Source organism: Micromys minutus (assembly GCF_963924665.1).
Source record: "Micromys minutus genome assembly, chromosome: 15".
In the NCBI taxonomy this organism is placed as follows: domain Eukaryota; kingdom Metazoa; phylum Chordata; class Mammalia; order Rodentia; family Muridae; genus Micromys; species Micromys minutus.
In genome coordinates, this window is record NC_137984.1 from 50,845,689 (window position 1) to 50,866,515 (window position 20,827).

At 46.0% G+C, this 20,827-nt stretch overlaps 1 protein-coding gene across 1 annotated transcript in view; it reads left to right on the top strand.

Annotated features, from left to right (window-relative positions):
• The window catches only part of LHFPL6 (LHFPL tetraspan subfamily member 6), a 190,345-nt gene extending 170,080 nt beyond the window's left edge, over positions 1-20,265 (top strand). The window contains exon 4 of the mRNA XM_080929579.1: positions 19,142-20,265. Coding sequence (XP_080785705.1) covers positions 19,142-19,260 — 119 coding nt within the window. The 3' untranslated portion in view covers positions 19,261-20,265. The remainder of the gene's footprint in view (positions 1-19,141) is intronic.
• Positions 20,266-20,827: the final 562 nt, after the last annotated feature.

Sequence of the window (20,827 nt, forward strand, 5' to 3'; positions counted from 1 at the left end):
GTGCTACAGCACCCCTGAAGGCAACAGATGGGGGTCTTTCTTCAAATTTCCAACCCAAGAATTTTTTCTCGATGCCATTTTAACAATGACCACTGTATTAGTTGGGGTTCTCTAGAGTCACAGAATTTATGGAATGCCTCTATATATTAAGGGAATTTATTGTAGTGACTTACAGTCTACAGTCTAACTAACCCAACAGCGGGCAGCTGTGAATGGGAAGTTAAGCTGGTCTTCTGTAGAAGCTGGAATCCTGTAGAAGGAGGTTCCAACAGATGTGCTGGGAAGTAAGTGCAGGCAGTCAGAGTGAGTTCTCTTTCTTCCAGTTTTCTTTCTTCATGTAGGCCTCTAGCAGAAGGCATGGCCCAGATTAAAGGTATGTGCCGCCATGCCTGGATTGGGAACTTGCTCTGTCTTAGGCTGGCCTTCAAATCTCCTGGGATTAAAGACCATGTCCCACCATGCCTGGGCCTAAGCTTTTCATGGTCACCATGCCTCAAGATCTGGATCAAAAGTGTGTGTCATCCCATGTCAAGCAGAAGCCTGTGTCTTCTTGCCTCAAGATCTGGATCATAGGTGTGACCTCCATTTCTGGATTGCAGTTCGTTCCAGATGTAGTCAAGTCGACAACCAAGAATAGCGGTCACAACTACATACCTCTAAACTCACCTCCTTTAACCGTCTGACCTCTAAGTCATACGTTTCATCCTTAGGTCTAACTAGGGGTCTGTAGATTATATGAAGGACAGTGGGTAAAGCCGAGGAGCAAAACAGTTCCTCCTACTCCCCCACCTCCAATTTTTTTCAGCCAACACACAGAAGCTTCCACAGTAGAAACAATGACAGAGACGCCTCTGATTGACCTCTGCGACATGTACTATAACCCGTATAATTTGGGCTATTTTTACAAGTCTACTGCACCATGCACAGATGTGCAGCTACAGCATGTGCAAGCAGCTCCTACCTCTGACTGTCATGCTGGAGCCAGACGTTGTTTTGTTTGGTTGCTTGTTTGGTTTTTTGTTTGTTTCCTTTTCTTGGGCAGAATTGCTTTCCCACCCTTCAGTTTAGCAGCGGACTCATTTCACCCAACTCAATAGTCACTGCTTAAAGTAAGTATATGGTCCCATTAGGAGATAGCTATTTGTGAGGCTAGTGAATGGTACGATCTGAACACACATCCGGAGTTAGCCGGGAAGCCTGGAGAGACGGTTCAGTGGTTAAAAGTGTGTGATGCTCTCAGAGGACTGGAGTTTGACTGTCAGCGTTTAGTGAGTCACAGCTGCCTATGGCTCGCTCTGAGCCATCTGACCCTCTCTTCTGGCCTCTGTAGACACCCTCACACATGTGCTGTGTGTGGCTAGTTCTGGACCTGTTCCAAACTTCTGAAACTTAAGACCAAGTGACTGGATACCATCTAGGAGTCTCTTCATGGACCTGAATTCCCTTGACAAAGACCCCAGTGCAGGGGATGTTAGAGCGAAGTCAGCAGTTGTTGGGGGTTCAGCTGAGACCTGAACTGTGTACTCCAAGGAACCTTGGAGAACTCAGTAACCTAGCTCTAAATGATACAGAGAAACTGGCCAGGAAAGCCCAGTTGGTTGGGAAAAGCACTCAGGCACTACCAAGGCAAAACAAACAACGGACAACCCATCAGTGTTCTGGGTTCTTTATGCTTTCCGGTAGCCTCTGCATGCTCCCCCAGAAAAGGAAAGAACAACAGATCCATTTCTGGAACATTCATTCAGCCTTCCTTTTCCAGTGGTTCCTATGGTCATGAAATTAAAGTGTGGGCATTTCTACTTCAAGCTATGAGTTTGTAAATGTGTCTGGTCCTTCTAAGAGGAGAGAGGTCACTGTATTTCGTCTGGCTGAATGCCTAGCTCTGTCTGGTTTCCTCAGCACACTTTTGCAAGTGCATCTCACACAACTGGCAGACATGTACATTCAAGTAGCAAAGTCACAGAGATAAGTCTTTTATGCTCAAAGGAAAAGTGTTGGGGTGGGGGAGGGGGGAACCAGGAAAGGAAGGAGAAAAGGGAGTAGGCGGTAGAGACATCTGTCTGCTAATTCTGAGCAAGTACAAAGAATTCTGATGGCTTCCTGTTTGTATAGATTTTGGTATCTGACACCCAGGTAGAAATAAAGGCATGGCTCCCTGAGGGACTCAGGCTTAGTCACTAACCCAGAAAACAGCCAAGGTGGATCATAGCTTAAAGAACCGGGTAGGAAGTTTTGAGAAGTTAAATTCTTTGCTTCTGCAGCCTGAGATGAAACACTCCTGGTGCCTCTCCCCCCCCAACCCCCGCCCCCGCCCCCACCCCCACTCCTCTGCCCCCTTTCCTCCCCCCTCCTTTCTAGCAATGACATGCAGCAACTCCAGAAAAAAAAAGTGTCATCTATTTTTTTTTTTTTTTTTTTTGAAACAAGGTTTCTCTGTATCCCTGCCTATCCTGGCCTAGAAACTCGCAGAGCTGTGCCTGCATCTATGCTGAGATTAAAGCTCTGCACCGCCACAGAACCTGTGTGAAGTTAGATTTCTTGATCTTCAGCCGCCAGCCAGTGCTGGGATTGTGCTAATCTCCTTTAGAAGCTTCTTCATTTGTTACAGTGCCCGTTGGTGGTGTTCCCCTTGTAGACACCACTGTGGGGACAGGTCAGTGCCACTCATGTTTTTCTTATGCCGTTGATGGTTTACCACCGTCTTCTGCTTGGATGCTAGGTTGTCCAAAAGACATTTTAAATTGAATTGGTCTTGGGGTGTATTTTTGAGGTTTGTATTATTTCCCAGAACTTGATCCTCTTCACGTGGCAAGAAGAAATGGACCATTGAAACTAAGTATCAAAGGTTAAAGGAATCCCATGTTCTTCCTGGCTTTGAGGTTGCTTTTCTGAGCTCTTATGTCTGTTTTGCCTCTCATCCTTAGTCTATTACTTTTAATCTCCATAACTTCTCTGATCACAGTCATTTTGGAGTTGTGTTTTTACAGCACCACCTTGTTGTTTCTGTGTGCTTCTCTGTATCTTTCAGAATGTTGTATTTTTGCTCTCATTTTGGTGAACCACTGTATATTTCAGTCCATGGGGTTGCAAATGAGTTCAGTGCTTGAGGAATGCTTGACCCACAGATGGATTTCAGCTTGTGGTCTCTGGGCATCTCAGTTGAGTTAGTTCATCGAGATAGGTTTCAGAGCACGACTGAAGTTTTGTGTGATTTTTACATGTTCTGTGCTTTTAAATTTTTATTTGTGTACTTATAAACATTCATAGATTTATACTTTGTCCAAAGACATTCTTAATGTCTGAAGATGTAGCCATTCTGGCAGACAACACTGGTTATCTGACCTCAAAATGTGTAATGGCCTGAACCCTAAACTCAAGACTCCTCGGGAGCTTCAGGTCTCCCCAGGAAGACTGGAAACTGTAAAGACCTCATTCATTTTATGTGAAACTGCTTGCAAGGAATTCTATTAGGAAAACTCCCTTATTTCAATATGTACCAGGCAGATAAGTCTCATACACAGTTCTGATGTTAAGTCACATCTATGAAAACATGACCTGTCTTCCCAGTGAGTTGACTATCTGTCCAGTTATACCTAAACCAGTTTTATCCGTACTCCGTGGACATAGCCCCATGAATATTACCATGTTTCCATGTTTCTAGACTTGAGATACTTTATTCTGGACTGCCTTCTCAAAAGCATCTGCAGTGGTGATTTGAATGAGAAATGTCCCCTACATGGTCACATCTTTGAGCATTTGGTAGCACTGTTTAGGAAGGTTAGGGAACCTTTGGAGATGGGGGCTTGATGGGAGAAGTACATCCCTGGAGATGGGCTTTAAGGGTTTATAACCTCGATCTACTTTGAGTTCTCTCTGCTTCCTGTATACGGATGAAAAAAAGAATGATATCTCAGCATCTTCCTCCTGCTGCTGCATTGGCGCCATGCCTTCCCAACCATGATGGACTAACTCCCTCTGGGACCACAAGCCCGAATAAACCCCTTCTTCCTCAAACTGCTCTAGTTGGAATACTTTATCACAGCAGCAGAACGGTAACTAATACATCTTAATTGTCAGCGGATTTAGGAGACAGCACAGAGGTGAGGGCTTCTTATATCCATATGACAAAGTTATCTAGTGTGAAAGTCAGGGATACTTTTTGCAGCTTCTTCCGAGATTCTCTAGAGGCTTGAGATCCCTAAGCCTGGATCTCATCAGTTGTGACACAGACCCACCGTGCTCGCCATATTGGCCTGGGCTTCTGAGTTTCAACCCTAGTGGACTGTGGGAGGCAAGAGAAAGCACACAGCCTGTACCTCTTGCAGAGCAGTGAATAATACAGTCCCCATGCCAGTCTAATGTGCTAACCCACAAATAGAGTAAAATCTCAGCTTCTCATCTCTTGTTACAGTACTGTTCCAATTACTGTTCAAATCCCTTAAAACTCCTCTGCCCACACAGAGGCATCACCTTGATATCCAAAGAAAACCCAGATCAACTGCATAGTCTACCTACAGCACGGTCCTGCTGTCATGTGAATCTTCATCAGCACCAGCTTTCTTAATGAACATAGCAGTTGCCAGACATGAATTTTCATTGGTGAAATGTGGGCCTCCTTAATTAGAACAATGAATCTTGAAAAAAAGAGCTTTCACTGATAAAGATACTTGAGAGTGGAGATTCCCTGAAATAGCAGAGTCCTCCTGTCCTGTCAGGTAAGGAGCCTAGCTTCCATCTAGGAATAGAAGCATTAGTCCAACCATGAGTGATATTTAGATTGATCAGCCTGTATGGCATAGGTCCTGGGCAATCCGAACCCATGTGGCCACAGTGGCGAAGCAGGCTCACATAGAGGCTCGGAAGAATCAACTCTGGTTTGTGGGATATGAAGCTAGGAATCTCCACCATCTTCAAGAGAAGAAAAGAACCAGTGGGATATTTGGGGAACTTTGGCAAAGGCAGTTTCCTTATCAGGAAACAGATAAGAGTACTTCAATAAGTGTGTCATCCTCAGTGATGAATTCCAGCTGTGGCCTTCTGCTTAGGTCGGTATCCACCACTTGATCTGTCTGTCTCTACCTACCTACTATCTATCTATCTATCTATCTATCTATCTATCTATCTATCTATCTATCTATCTATCTATCTGAGACAGGGTTTCTCTGTGTAGCCTTGGCTGTCCTGGAGCTCACTCTGACTCTGTAGACCAGGCTGGCTTTGAACTCACAGAGATCTGGCTGCCTCTGCCTCCCCAGTTCTGGGATTAAAGACACATGCCATCACTGCCTGGCACCATGTCATCATTCTTAAAGGATGTGCTTAGTCTTTCTATTGAAGGATGTATGGGTGCAAACTGCCAAGGGGACACAGTCCTGGTTGACCCCTGCAGTGTTGGACAGTGGTGGCTCTTGCACGCAGATTGGTGGCCCAAACACAAAGAAGAATCTTGAACAGCCTGACAAACCACTTATTTTTTGTTTGCTTCAGTTTGCATTGATTTCAAGTCTCACTGTGTGGCTCAGGCTAGCTTTGAACTTATGACCTTCCAGTCTTTATGCCTTCCAAAGCCTGGCATTGCAGACAGGGGGCACCATGCATTGATGAGTTGAGTTACACCTGCTTGCTGGTATTTGCTGGTTTTTTAAATAAGTGTATGTACAGTCAGATTCAATCTGAGGTCTGCTTAATATTTTGGAAATAGTAATAATTGGAAATAATCATAACTTTATATCTTTGAAAAAAGAGTGGCTAACCATTCACCACCTGTTAGATTTTACGGTGGGTATTTGAATTTACCATAAGGAATCACAAGATTGGGCCTTACTGGATTTGGTTTAATTGCATCCCCTTGATTTGCCTTCCAGGCATGGTGAAACTGTGGAGAAACACCTCGCTGGGGACATCCAGCCAGTATCAAAGCCTTGCCTGGAGCCACTGGGTTCCCAGCGCCTGTGGAGAGTAAGCCAGCTCCACTCAGCATTCAGTGAGATGTGACACAGACAGGGTGCAGGTCTGCTGCCACCACAGGGGACTGTGGCAAAACTTCTGTTGGTCTCACCAAGCAACAGCACTGGGAGACAGACTGGGGGTTTTCACCCTTTCTTTGGGGCCATTCAGAAATCCAAGAGCAGGCTTTCCCAGGAAGTCTCTGCCGTTATAAAACACAGCCCCAGTCAGACACCGAAGGGTGGTCTTCATGGCACTGAGCTGAAGGAAGCCTCGCTGGTTATTTTAGCCATTCCCACCTGGAGATCAGCTCTGGTGTCCGTTCATGGTGTGAGCACAAAGCCGCCTCTGTTCACACAACCAGTGATGCCAAACAACCGCTATCTCCAGCAAAGCCTTGAGGTTGCTTCAGTGTTAAGGGGCAAAGGTCAGTAGTGCATGTGATGGCAGATACCCAGCTACCCAATGACGAAGGAGAAACTGCATTTCATTAGAATGGACATATGTTAATAGGTGTGTCTGATGTGTCCCACCGTGGGGGTCATTCCACGCATCCGAGCTTCACTGTATTTTAAGGGGGTGTTTGGGGCTCTTGGGCATATATACTAGAGACTGTTGGGTGAGCAAGGCATCTTTAACCTCTCTCTGGTGAATGTGTGGGTTTTATTGGTTTGCATGGATGTAGAACTTCTATTCAATGTGAAGTGCAGAAGGAAGGACCCTGGATCAGTCTGACACCAAAGAAAACCAAACAGGTGCATTGCAGAGAAGGATTCTGAGATGTTTGATGAGTTGAATAGCTTTGCTCTATACAGCCATAGCATCACCTGGTCATCCAGTTCCTAGACCCACAGAGTGTCCTCCCTAGACCTACTGAGTATCCTCCCTAGACCTACTGAGTGCTCTCCCTAGACCCACTGAGTGTCCTCCCTAGACCTACTGAGTGCTCTCCCTAGACCCACTGAGTATCCTCCCTAGACCTACTGAGTGCTCTCCCTAGACCCACTGAGTGTCCTCTCTAGACCTACTGAGGGCTCTTCCTATACCCCTGAAGTGCACTTAGGGAAGAACTGCATCCAGCTAGTTTGGAGGAGCAACTCATGCTCTGGGGAAGGTGTTTTGACTCTCCTTCTGGAGGCAATATCCACAGTCAAGGCACCTAGCTGTGCTGATGTGTGGAATCTGGCACAGCTAAATTCATGAAAACCTGCACATTTGGCTCAGGCAACAGTCATATATGACAAGAAGATAACAGAACGAAAGGAGCAGGGAGGTCTAGGGTCTTGACTGGGGACATTGCCTAAGTGCACATGGCCTCAGGAGGGGTAGAAATCGACTGGCTGGGAAGGACCTGGCTGGGTATCTGACTCTGCAGCTGCCAATGCAGAAGCGTAGCTCTCACGTCAAAGGGAATGAGAGGCTATTCTAGAGCCAGAGTTGAGTGACCAAGGCCTGGAAGATACACAGCGAGGTCATCTCAGGTTCCATCTTCCCACGTGGAAGCAGTTTCATGACTTTTTTCGTTTGTTTTAATAGCTGCAGAGCACAGAATAATGGGCACATCAGAAAGGCTAAAGAAGATGGGAGGCTGGGTACGTACCTCAGACCTATCGGAAGACATTCTCAGCTCCTGAGTTGGTGGAAGTTAGCTGTCTACTGAGTTAATAGACTCCAGAAAGGTTTTGTCTGTTAATCCATGGATGCTAGCTCCAACACAGGTAGGCAAGGGATGGCTACTCAGAGGCCTATAGCTAGCCCCAGATAAGATACCAGCTTCTGGTCCTACAACATTCCAACTGTTCCACTCCATTACAGTTTAACTAGTCAATCAGTCTGCAGAAAGAGCGTTTTTCCAGCACTGTTCATTCCCCCAGCTAAGGAGAGGTCCGCATCCAGGCTGGGTGCAGATTTCCACTGGGTCTTCTTTAAGACCACCCACACTCCTGCCTACAACCCGCACGTACCTAAGTGCTCTGTAAATAAGCCCTAATAAGCAATTTCTGTTGACACGAAGTCCACACAGTCGTCTTTAGCACTCAGTGGGAGTTACTCCAGGACCCCTTGCAGATACAAATCTCAGGCAGTGTTCACATTCCTTATTGAAATTAGTGTTCTCATGTAGTCTCCCTGCACCTTCCTGCACATTTAATTCATCTCCAGATGACTTATAACACCCGCTGCAATGTAAGTGGCCCTGCTCACACACTCTGAAGGGGATACGGGCCAAAAGTAGCATACATACATGTTCACTGCAGACACCACATTGCAGGTAAGGTGTACCTTGATTTTCACTTAAGTCAAATTTGTGTTTTCAAAATCAGTAGATACCAAGGTCAGAAAGGATGTCCTAGTTTGATGATGAACAATGATGCTAATTACACACACACACACACACACACACACACACACACACACACACACACTCTTATACCTACTTGCTTTGAGCATGTGAAATTACTTTAAAGAATGAAGGCATCCAGGACTGACAAGATGTCTCCATGGTTAAGAACACCCAACAGTCTTTCAGAGGACCCAGGTTCAGGTCTCAGCTCCCAGTTCTAGGGAATCCAGTGACCTCTTCTGGCCTCTGTGGGCATTGCATGTGATGCGTATATATGCACGCAGGCGAAACACCTCCCTCCCCCCCCACACACAAAATAATAACAAACCCTTTTTAAATGAAGTACAATGTTGTGGTTCTGTTGAATGTTCCCTGAAGACACACACACACAAGCTTGTATGCTGGGACACGCATTCTTAGAAGGTGTGCTGTTTTGGGAGATTAAGCAACCTTCTGGCTGGCTGGCATGGTTCAGCAACCTTTGAGGTTCAAACCCACACACTAGTTCTAGTTTAGCTCTCACGTTCCTGTTCTGTCCTCCTGTGGGGCTTTTCCATAAGCTCACTATACCAAGAAACTGCTCAGCCACACTTTCCCCATTCAATGGACCGAAAACTCCCGAAACCAGGAGCCCAAAAGACTCCTCCCTTCCTTAGACTGTCTCTGTTAGATGGTTTGTCCAGGCAAGGAGCAGTAGCTGATACAGTGCGAAGTCACGGCCGCATATACCGTGTAGGTAAACAGTCAAGATTAAATGTTTCGCTGCAATTAGCAGAGGCACTAGCCTGCTTCAGTGGGGGAATCGGGACGTCATAAACGAAGCCAGCAGACTGGTGATATGCTGAGGAGAGGACTTTTGAAAAACCGGAGAAAGTCACCAGTGTCCTGGGCAACTATCCTTGTGATTAAAACACAACAAGTGGCCTAGATACAGGGCTAGCAAGCTATGGGCCGAGTCGGCTCCACCCGCTTCTGTAAACGACTTCTATGGGCAGGCGGCAGTGCTCACCGACATACTTGGAATCTGTGGCTGCCTTTAACTAAAACTTTTACTGTCTGACTCTTTACAAAATTACGATCATCAGTCTTGAACTGTGCCTTCCTTTCCAAAAATGCCTTTAGTGCTAAAGTCTGTGGGCCTCTGAAATACTCAGTTAGTGGTAGAAATGAGAGAAAAAAAGACAAAGGTCTCGGAAACAGGAAGGATGCCCTGGTTCTGGGCAGGTGTTGAATTTAAAGGAGACTCTGTTGTGTTCAGGTTTAATCCTGTCGCAGCAGCCACCCTCATTCCTGCTGTCTCCTGTCTTGCCTGAAGCATGTGCCCCCACTGCCTGGAAACCATCTCTGCTGCAAACAACCGTGTAGCCATTCTGTGTGGAGCTCACGGGTTCCTTGTCTTTCAAATATATCGGTTAGAAAAAACTCCTCTTGTTCTATGGGAAGCATTGCTGTCCACATGGAGTCTAAACTTACTTCCTTTTGCCAGACTAGAGGCTTTGGTGAGAAAAACGAGCCACCTGCACCCCCAGGTGCTACCCTGGCACACTCCGTGGCTCCTCGGGGAAGGGGGGCTGCATTGGACATTGCTCCCTCCTACCTGGGCACAGAGAGCCCACACACAAGCCTAATTGACCTGTCACTTCACCACCAGACTACAGGAATAAGGCTAAGATGTCTTCTTTGTCTCGGTGATTTAATTTGTCAGCTGTTGGCTCCTCTGACGGTAGTTAGCTGTGACTCCCTTAGACAGGATGCAGTCGGAGTGCCAGGACCACGGAGCTGACCGTGGTCACTCTCCTACACTGCCACACTGTAAGGGGAGATCAACATTTTGATTCAGAAATATTTAGAATTAAAAAAAATGGTCTGTGGACTATAACTGTTGCTGAATTGTACAATACTTGGATAACAGGCACACGTCCCCGAATTTGACAACCCCCTCTCACCTTGGAGAAGGAGTGGTCATTATGTCAGATTTTCATTTGACATTTGGTTCATGTTTATGTATTGTGTGTGCATGCATGCATATCAGGGTGTGTGTGTGTGTGTGTGTGTGTGTGTGTGTATGTGTGTATGTGTGTGTATGTGTGTGTTTGTGTATGTGTGTGTATGTGTGTGTGTTTGTGTGTGTGTGTGTGTGTGTGTGTGTGTGCAGTGTGTGCTGGGCAGTGAGCTACCTGTCCACACTCCCACTCCTTGACCCCAAGCCTGGGGTTATAAACATACATACTAAGTGTCCTGGGAAGCCGAGCTCAGTCTGGCATATGTGTGACAGCACTTTACTGGTGGTGCTGTTCCTCGGTCACTTTATCAGTTTCCTTCTTCATGGATTTGCAAGCATGAACCCCGCCCCCGATTAGATGTGTATACACATATATAGGTCATTTCCTTACTGAAAGTTGCTTAGTTTTCATTTTGAAATCATTCTATAAACACTACACATATCCTCTCTGTCCTTTGTCTCAACACACTTGCAGGAAACGGCAGGCAGGGTCTGCATGTGAAGCTGTGCGAAGGATTTGAAGAGAAATACCTGTCTTTCTGTGGTATTTAAGTCTATAGGTATTTTTTTCTCTTTCCATTGATCCTTTTTTTTTTTCTGGCCTTTGTTCTTCAAAAAAGAATAAGGTGAGACATGCTTCTTCTCTTCCCAAATTTTACATTTGCCTATCAGTATGTTAACTATCAGAATGTCACAATGAAAGATAATGTGCTTTGAAACTGACCCGGGCATCTGTGCCGAGGTATGCTGGACAGTCAGGGGTGACCCTTCGAGGAAAGAGAAATAAGCAAGGTGACATGGAGCTCATGTCCCCACAGCCGAGCACAAGCTGGCGCAGTCAGGACGAAGAGGTGGGGGTGGGTAGCAGCATGTCAGTCAAGTTTTCATTAGGAAAGCAAACACCCGAAGCAGCTAGCTTTATATAAAAGAGGAGCAGAAGGAGGAGGAGAAAAAAATGACTTATGTAGTTCACACCTTTGGAAGTTCAAGACTGGGCGACCCTGCTTGGTTCAGAGAGAGTATATACAATATGGAATAATCACATTTTAAACTAGAACAAAGGACTGGGCCACTGTGCTCCTGCTAGGGCCTCCAGTAACCTAAAGGCTTCCCACAGCACCAGTTCCAGGGCTCCACCACCCATTTATGACGCCCACACCGTAACCCACAGGGAACACCACTTAAGCTAATGGTGCCTGAACCATAACGGATGCCAGGTAGTCCAGAGACAAGGGTGACCTGAGTTTCTCTGCTTTGATCTGTGTCTAGCAAAGCCTGTTGGGCCTGACTATGGGCCCTGCACTGACTCTCAAGGCAGGAGCTAGGACAGTCTGTACATCTGAGTCCTCATAGCGGGTGGCAGCCCTAGTGTGGAACCAGGACACTCCTCAGGACCTTCGTCAAATAGGAACAGCATCGGTGTGGCTAAAGGTGGTGAGTCTGGAGCATGTCAAATGCTAGGTTTTCATACAAGGACCATCTGAGCTCCACAAACCAGTTTACATTAGACCTGGCACAGCATTGCCATCTTAAACAGAGATAAAGACCCCCAGCAACTCAGGGCCATCCCCACAGTCCTTCACAGAAGGAGGGGACAGGAAGGCCGTTTGACACTCCTCTTAGATTCTTGCATCCTACATCCATATGTCCTCCAGCTGTAATTCTGCCCCAGCTGTAGAGGTCGGCAATGTGGGAACACAACTTTCATTACTAAAGGAAGAAAGGCAACTTTATTCTGTAGCTGACTATGATCTCGAAACAAGACTTCAGGTTAACACAGATACCATACCCCAAGCAGGTACTATTTTCATGAAGCTGTTAATTACAGAAGAAAAGAAAGTTGTAAGTCAAGGCTCTTCTCAAATATTTGGCGGACACATAGGTAAGCTGGTTACAGCAGAACAGGACAGTCTCTGCCACAGGCCTCAAATGTTAGATGACCACATTCTTAGCCTTTGGGTTGGTGGAAGCTAGTGGTCTGTTAATGCAATGTTTCAGCCAATTGCCACAAGGTCGGACGCAGAGGTCAACAGTGAATGAGGGAGCTATAGATAGCTCAGGATAATGTTCTTGCAACATTCCAAACCACAAATGTCAACCCTCCTCAAATATGAAGCACAAATCAATCTACTTTGTGGGATCTGTGATACAGCTGCATCTTCTGAGTTCTTCTGTGCTTGGGTTCTCATGGTGGTCTCAGGAGTTAGATTAACTGAAGGGGAAGGAGTGCTGTGCTGTTGGCTTCCAAACAATTCTGCTAGGCTTTGCCCTACAGCTACCTAGCAACAGCTTGCATCTCTGTCCACAGGTAGAGTCAGGAGTCAGGTGTATAAAAAGAGCACTCCTTAGTTCTCGTTCTCTCTCTCTCTCTCTCTCTCTCTCTCTCTCTCTCTCCCCCCCCCCAGTCCCTTTCCATGTCCCCTTCCCTTCCCCCATCAATAAATTTTTTTTATACTAGCTTTGCCACCTGGCTTGGTTGCTTAGGGCATGCCTGGGCCGTGGACCTGCAGAGATGTTCCCTCCCGCTGCATAAATCACAACAGGTACAGCCTATGCAGCCTTCAGGAGGTCACCTTGGCTCTGGTGGGACTGTGGGGGGAATTATTCATATTTCTGCTGTCCGTCACCTGTAGTCACGCTCCTGTGAATAAACCTGATAAAGCTTGTTGGCTCTCCAACCTGGATTTGGCTGAGATCTGTCATTGGTGCTCTATTTGGGGAGAAGAGATATTTGCTCAGGTCTCCCCAAAAAAAGCTAGTACAGGACTTCCCTACCATCAGGTTTCCAAGAGAGTGTCCACTGTGATGTAAGTGGCTCAGTGATCGGGTGCCAAATCCTCAAACTGCAGATCCTTAATAACTGGACATTGGGGGCAGAATCTTCTACAGAGACTGGAGAAAATCAAAGGGTAAGAGAAAATGTAACATTTTCCCTCTAGCACATAAGCTCCAACAAAACAGGTCACAAGAAGAGGAGACTCAGCCTGGACCTTCCTCCGCATCTGACACAAAGAGAAAGTTCTATGATTAATTGAACCCAAGTTCACGGCCAACATAACACTTGCTGGAAATAAGGGACACGCTGCTTATCTTGCAGGAAACTAGAGATCTTCATCTGAGGAGTGAGAATCCTGTTGAGAAAGTACAAATTGCATCTCATATTTCCTGAAAGAATCTTAGATAAAGGGCAGAAAATGAAGCCCCCCCCCCTTTAACACCCGGCTTGTGGTCTTCCTCTGACAACCATTATACAGTTATAAATGTTCACTTTCTACCTGTAGCCCTGGTACAGTGTTTGATATCCACTCCTGGCACAAATGGGTATCAATTGCCTTCGGGAACCCCCGGAATTTTACCAAGCACCAGAATACAGAAAGAACCGAACCGATGTAATCTTATCCAGAGTATGAAACTCGGGCTGAACTAATTCCTGAAAAGGTAGAGGTTATGTTACACGGTTGGAGAGCTCTGTGAAGTGGATCCTGTCTCTTAGTCCTTCCAAAAGCTGCACAAATAAGACTAAATTGAATCACCCTCAAAAGCCAGCCACACCTTGCCTCGCCCTGTTCCCCTCTGGAGCTGCCCTGGAACACTGCCAGGGAGCCTTTGTCTTGGGCTTGGCAGTTTGCTATGGTGTACGGCTTTCTGTCCCATTAACCTCTATTTTATCTGTCAAGAATGGTATTCCCCATTGCTGAAAGCAGCAATTTGCCACGCAGGCTTGGAGTCCTGTGTGACGGAGCATCCTGGAGAGCAAGAAGGGAAAGTTTAAACAGATTTGCTTCTCTAATTTCCTGAAAGATCACAGACCAAACTTGCCCTCTGGTAAAATGCTTTCTGTTTGCATTATAATAACAAGCATTTATTGCCCTGACATGGGGGAGGGAGAGGCCAAGAGAGAACGGCCCCTATTTCCTGGTTTAATTTAGTTCCATTACAACTCAGCATATCCTGCTATTTAAAACGTAGGAATTTAAAGACCTCCTCTTTGCTAATGGCCTAATGTATCCCAAAAGGCATTTTTCTTCTGCAACTGTGAAACACGGTGATAATATCTGAGTTACTAGTGTTGCGTGTTGGGTTTTAAGCATAAAATCATGGCCGGAGTCAATTTTCTACTTCCCATTACCTTTGAACAGGTCTAGACTTTCTTGTTAAGTCTGTGACCAGCAGATCTAATACCTCACAGTCCTAGATAGTGCAACTTCATGTTCTTCTCTTTATAAGGAAACAGCAGCAACAAAACATAAAAATGGAAAAACAAAACTCTTCCTTTTCCCCACTAATGTATTCACTCACATACTCACTTTATATCCTGTTCACAGACCCCTCTTCTAAGTCCCCTGCCTCACACAGCCCCTCCATCCATCCCATTCTCCCTTTCACCTCTGAGAAGGAGGTGGTCCACCCCGCATATCAACCCACCCTGGCACCTCAAGCCATTGCAGGACTCGGCATATCCTCTCCCACCGAGGCCAGACAAGGCAGCCCAGTTGGAGGAACAGGATCCACAGGCAGGTAACAGAATCAGGGCGAACCCCCGTCCACTTGTTGTGACTCCTGCATAAAGACCAAACTGCACATCTGTTACAGATGTGCAGGGGCCTAGGTCCAGCCCTTGTGTGCTCTTTGGTTGGTGGTTCAGCCTATGGGAACTCAAGGGTCTAGGTTAGTTGACTCTGTTGGTCTTCTTGTAGAGACCTTATCCCCTTTGGGTTCCTCAATCCTTTTACTAACTCTTCCACAGACTTTGGAACTAATGTTTGGCTGTGGGTCTCTGTGTCCGGTTTGGTCAGATGCTGGATGGAGCCTCTTAGGACGGTTTTGCTGGGCTCAAATAACAGCAACCCCCCCCCCCCCCCGTATTTAGTTTGTGAAAATGGGAAAGAGTCAAGAGTTGAGATCTACTGAGGAAACTAATGACGTAATCTCCTCAGAGTGGCCTAAGTTTTAACAACTCAAGCTGATCTGGACTATTTCCTGCTACTCCAAAGGGAGATATATGTTTACATGTGTATGCATGGGCGTATGTATGCGCATGCATGTACCTGCATGCCGCTGTATACTTTTGTATATGTTTGAGACTACTTTGACAAGCTGGCCATGTTCATGTAAAGAACCTTTTAAAACAATGGTAACTGATGTGAACACTCGAAGGAAAGCACGTGGTAGCATACACCATATTTCTAGTTCCTGTAACAGTATCAAAAAGATAATTGTTAAATCAGGGTTATTCGAATACCCAACTTGTCTATCTCATGGCACAAGTGAAAATTCAGAGGAGGGATCTCTCAGAGTCAAGCTCTCAATTGTGATAGGCATCTGGCTTTCCCATTCCTGGTCATGCAATCAAATAGCATCCATATGTCATGTGGAGCAATGTGTTTGCACCATGCAATCTTATCTCCATTTCTCTGTGACAACTCCCCTTCATCCAAATACTTTTCTCTGGCCCCCCACATCTCCACTTGGCGTGCCCTTTCTCATCTGCCCGGGCTCTGCTTCAATGTCACTTGCAGTGAAGCCATTCCTTCAACTCACAGACCACAGGTCTCTCCAGATCTACTGCCTCAGCATCCTGGGGTAATTTTTTGTTTCAAACACGCATCACACTTATGTGAGTACTGTTTAATATTTAGCTTCATGACTACACAGCCACTTCTTTGAAGGCAGAGAGTATCCATCTTAGTCAGCCAAGTCTGCAGCACCCAACTTGAAACAGTCATCATTCAGCAAGTATTTGTTAGATCAATGACTGGGTTGATGAAGTAAGAAGGGAAGAAACATGAAGGAAGGAAGAGAGAGCAGAGGGAAACAGAGCACTGGAGAGGAATGGGTAACAAACCCCCACCAGGAATGAGCTCCGTGGTTAAGAGTGTTTGCAGCTCACAACTGCCTGTATCTTCAGCTCCAGGGCATCCAACATCCTCTTATGGCCTCTCCAGCATTGCACGCATGCAACACACACACAAATTAGCATTTTTCAAATATTAGAACACGTGCACTCATGTTCATATAGTATTCACAGATGTGTGTATGTGTTTGCATGCCTGCATGCGTGTGTGCGCACACACGTGTGTTTGAGGCTAATTTGATAGGCTGCCTATGTTTTCATGTAATACAAACACTACAGTGTACTAAACCACCTTGGAGATGATGGTTATTATTTCATGAGTTAGTAAATGGAGTTCTTTGTGTCTGTGGGGGAAAAAAAAGGAATATTTTTCTTTTAAAGCAAATGATATCTTAGTTTCTCATACTGGCTCCTGACCAGTTGCTGAACTTCAGTCACAAAGCTGGCGTGACATGTGTCATTAGTTGGGGAGATATATATATCCTAAACACTTTGAGAACCTTTATTTGGTTTCCACCCAGCATTCATCCACCTGCTCTCTGGGTTGACTGTTTTAAGAAACAGGGGGTGATAAATCGCAGTACACACGGTCAAAACACAGAATGGGGCTTGCCCTAGGAGGGTGGTAACCTCCCAGGGGCAGGTGTGAGGCAGATACTACATTTGCCCCCTGGCTATCTCTTTCTCTCCCCTATCTTTCTTCACACAGGCTAACAAAGCTTGAGTAAGGGCTGCATGATGACTGGGGTTGTTAAGCTTCTGACAACTGAAGACACTTCCCAGGATTTCTGATAAAATCAGGTCTCACCCCAATGCTGGCCTGCCTCTAGTTCATCAAAGCAGACCTTTCCGACCAACATTCAAGGAACTCTGCCATGGTGAGCTTGGAGGAGAATTAAGTTAGTAGTGCTCAGAGTGCAAGCATAAGCCCCAGAAGCCATGTGAAGAGCCAGCCTTGGGAGAGCCATGCAGATCCCGGGGGCTTGCTGACTAGTCTGCCTTGCCTACTCAGTGAGCAATGGGCCAAAGAGTGAACCTGACTTAACAAACAATGCAGACAACTCCTCCTGAAAAAATAGCAATCAAGTTTGGCCTCTGGCTCCCATGTGCACATGTGTATGTATGTACCCATACACGTGAACACACACATGAAATGTACCATGGAGAAGGCAGGAACACACCAAAGATGGTGAAGGACTAAACACTGAGCAGGGGTTCGGTTAGATGTAAGGACCGGCCAGAACTCTCAGATGCTCTCGAAGATTCTATACGCTGTAAAACATGTCCCTGAAGGGCTAAGAAGCCACCGGTGTTGGCCCTGATAGCCAGTTCCGAGTCCCCCACTGACTAGTCATTTCTGAGGCAAGCCCAGCTATCAGAGTAGAGGAAAGCTGTGTGTGGAGGGTACAGTGAAAGTCATTAGAGGTCAAATACAAACAGATGTTGGTGACTAGTGACCAAAGCCAGCAAAGGGATACAGAGGACTGTGGCGCACGGTGCCATCAGCTACAGCTCCCTACCAGCTAAACGCTCCTAGAGTTGAAACGTACTGCCTCCTCTGCAGGAAACAATTAGAGTGATAGCCCCCTCACCCTGGCTCTGTGATAATTGGCTCTCTGGTAGCTCCTCCCATCATCCTTAATAGATGTAACATACATGCAAATCCTTAAGTAACTACCTAGGCCACCTATGCTTTCCTGAGAATGTGTCCGACAATTAATATACTCTGCCTTCTGCATTAGGTCACAGGACTGTGCATAGGTCAGTATCTGCTAATAATGAGCGATGAATTGCCTCCCACATTATGCGTCCTGTGTGGAACAGAGAGACTACACATTCTGCTGACTCTTTGAAAGGTTCTGAACCACTGACTACTCTTAGCTGCCTCTTAATTCTCCGTCCTAGATTTATTTAATATGGCTAACGAATCATTCGCAGTGGAAATGGCTCCCAAGACTCACAGGCTGTGGTTGTCATGGAGCAGGGATCCTGTCACCCTTGAAAAACACTCCCCGGTTGACCAGTATGAAGGAATGTCACTGTGCCTTGGGACCTGCCCTAAGCTGGAGACTTGATCCTTCTGAATAGATTATCCTGTTAAATACACACAGCTTGTGGGAGGCAGAGATGCTTGCTTGGGTTGGAAAGTTTCCCTTTAAAGTTCAGTGCCAAAACAGAACTAGAGTTACTCTTAAAATAAAAATCTCAGACTCTTTTGGAGCCTGGTTACCGCCTGCTCTGCCTCCTTCCTTTCTGTTTTTCTTTCCTCTGCTTTCTCATTCAGTGGTGATTTACTGAGTGCTGGGCTTGGGTCAAGCACTGAGGGGAGAGGTGTGGGAGGGAACAAAGGCATGCAAAGTTCATCCCCACTTCTTGAAACTTCCTTTCTAGAGAGAGAGGGATGTTTGCCTTTGTTCTCTACCAAATCTCCACCCACAGTGCTAAGACAAGGCAGGACCTCACACAGCTGGGTCTGTACATGGGGCAAGTTAGACACCAACTGTAAATGTCTAGTTAAGACAGTTGGTGGCCTGATCTAACAGTCTTTGTAGGTTTGGTATTGAGATATTGTTATTATTATTATTTTATATAAATGAACAGGAAAAATGACTAACTTGAAAAAAAAAAGAACATAATTTTCACTGAGGCTGGCATGTTCAATCCATGTTAGAGCCAAGTGTGTTGGTGTGTAACATAATATGTAAGCAAGAATAAAGAGGGGAGGAAACTGTCTGCTACTGGAGGATGATAAAACTGGAGAACAGAAGAAAGTTAGGTTCTGAATATGCAGCGCAGTAGCAGTACTTGCCCAGAAGACATGCCCTGGGATCCATCCCACCCCACCCCCACAAAACCCCTAGAAAGTAAAGGAAGGCTGTAAACAGGAGTAACTAGAACTAAGAACAGAACGCACATCAACGTGTGCACACTGGATAAACCACCCTCCTCAGAGCCATCCTCATCCTTGTCTGTTTTTCTCTCCTTGCTCTGTCCTTAGGCAAGTGTGAAATCGGCTGGGCCTACTACTGCACCGGGGCTGCTGCAGCCGCCGCAATGCTGCTTTGTACATGGCTGGCATGCTTCTCAGGCAAGAAGCAGAAACACTACCCCTACTGAGGCCTTGAGGAGCAAGCTGAGGAGAGGACAGGCCACCAGAGACCGAGGGCCCGAAGCATCCGGCTACTTTCACGAGGTGGAATAGTGGTTATAAACGCAGAATAGTGTTAATGTAATGAAATCCGGTTGAATCTGGAACATTCTATAGGAAGGGAGGGTGGTGGGGACATTGTCAAAAGCATGGAGAATATAGGACGATGGACCAAAGGCTAAAAAGATTGTAGGCCATTGGTGTTTCTATTCCACGGAGTATCGTTAATGTATATCACACACAACAAATCTATATATGCAAATGAGGATCTCATTTTTGTTCTCCTTCAGAAAGATGAGGACTAGGGGCGTCAAAAGGGCTAGTAGAAACAGTATTATCTTAGGAAGCAGGGTGAGCACCCTGCAGACATTCCCAGTAGATGAGGACTGAGCCTGAAAGCACATGAGGACGTGCACACATACGCACAGGTCTTACACACATATCATGACATACATCACACGCATACACCATGCACACACGTTGCATGCACACACCATATGCACATGTCATCACACCACTGCCCAGGGGCCAGCTGTGTACTGTTGCTCCTGTTGCTTTTTTAAATATACATTACAGCATCATCACGCAGCACACATTAAGCCTAGTCCATGGACCAAGATGTCACTCTCTCAGTATTTTTGATATCCTGCATAAACTCCTTATGCCCGCAGCATATCTTTAATGTTTATGCAGATCTTTAGAGAAAAGCCTTCACATTTCAATGTTATTCAAAGACACACAGTAGTGATCTGAGTAGCTTCAGCTGTAAAAACCTTACAAAGAACAGGACAGCTTTTGTCTACTGTAGGTGAGAATTCAGCTGCAGATCTGAGCGTGAAGAGCTCTTTCTCCAGGTACTGGATCTTGTTTTCTTTCTCCATTACTCTACCATGCTATTCCACAATTATTTCAATATTCATTTTGTAAAGGGAAAAAAAAGTACTATTTTGTTTGTATTTGAAAGCTCTGTGAATAAATTCTCTTTGATCGATAGCTCACTGAGTCACTGAGTTTTAGTTCACTTACCAGGTCTCTTAAGTCAAGCCTGCCCGCCACGGTAGGCAACTCTGTTGATCTGATTCTTTCTCCTCAAAGGCCTCCCATTAGTTCCTTCACTAATTGTCCCACCAAGCTTTATACGTGCAGAGTGCACAAAAGGTGTCTACTTTTAGCTAGATTCTTTGCCACCTTAGCTCATTTGTAGCTCAGTCATGACAGGTTTAGAAAAGTTTAGGACTGTTATACACACACTTTGGAATGCAGGCAGGGTTCCCACGTGATCTAGGAAGTCAAGATGGACCATCACAAGCAGTATGCTGCATGCTGCCTTCCCCCTGTCCATGGGGTGTTGGGTGTCTTCTGAACTGCAGCACTGGAGCTACTCACCCTACTCTCACCCAAGGCTCTTGGCTGCTTGAGCCACAGCTGTCTCCTACTCTGGTCCCCAGGAGTAAGCCGTGATCCGAGGGAAAGGTTTCCAGCTACCGGTGTCTCCCGAATAGAAGCAGTTCTTTCAGGAGCAAAGGTTGCAAGCCA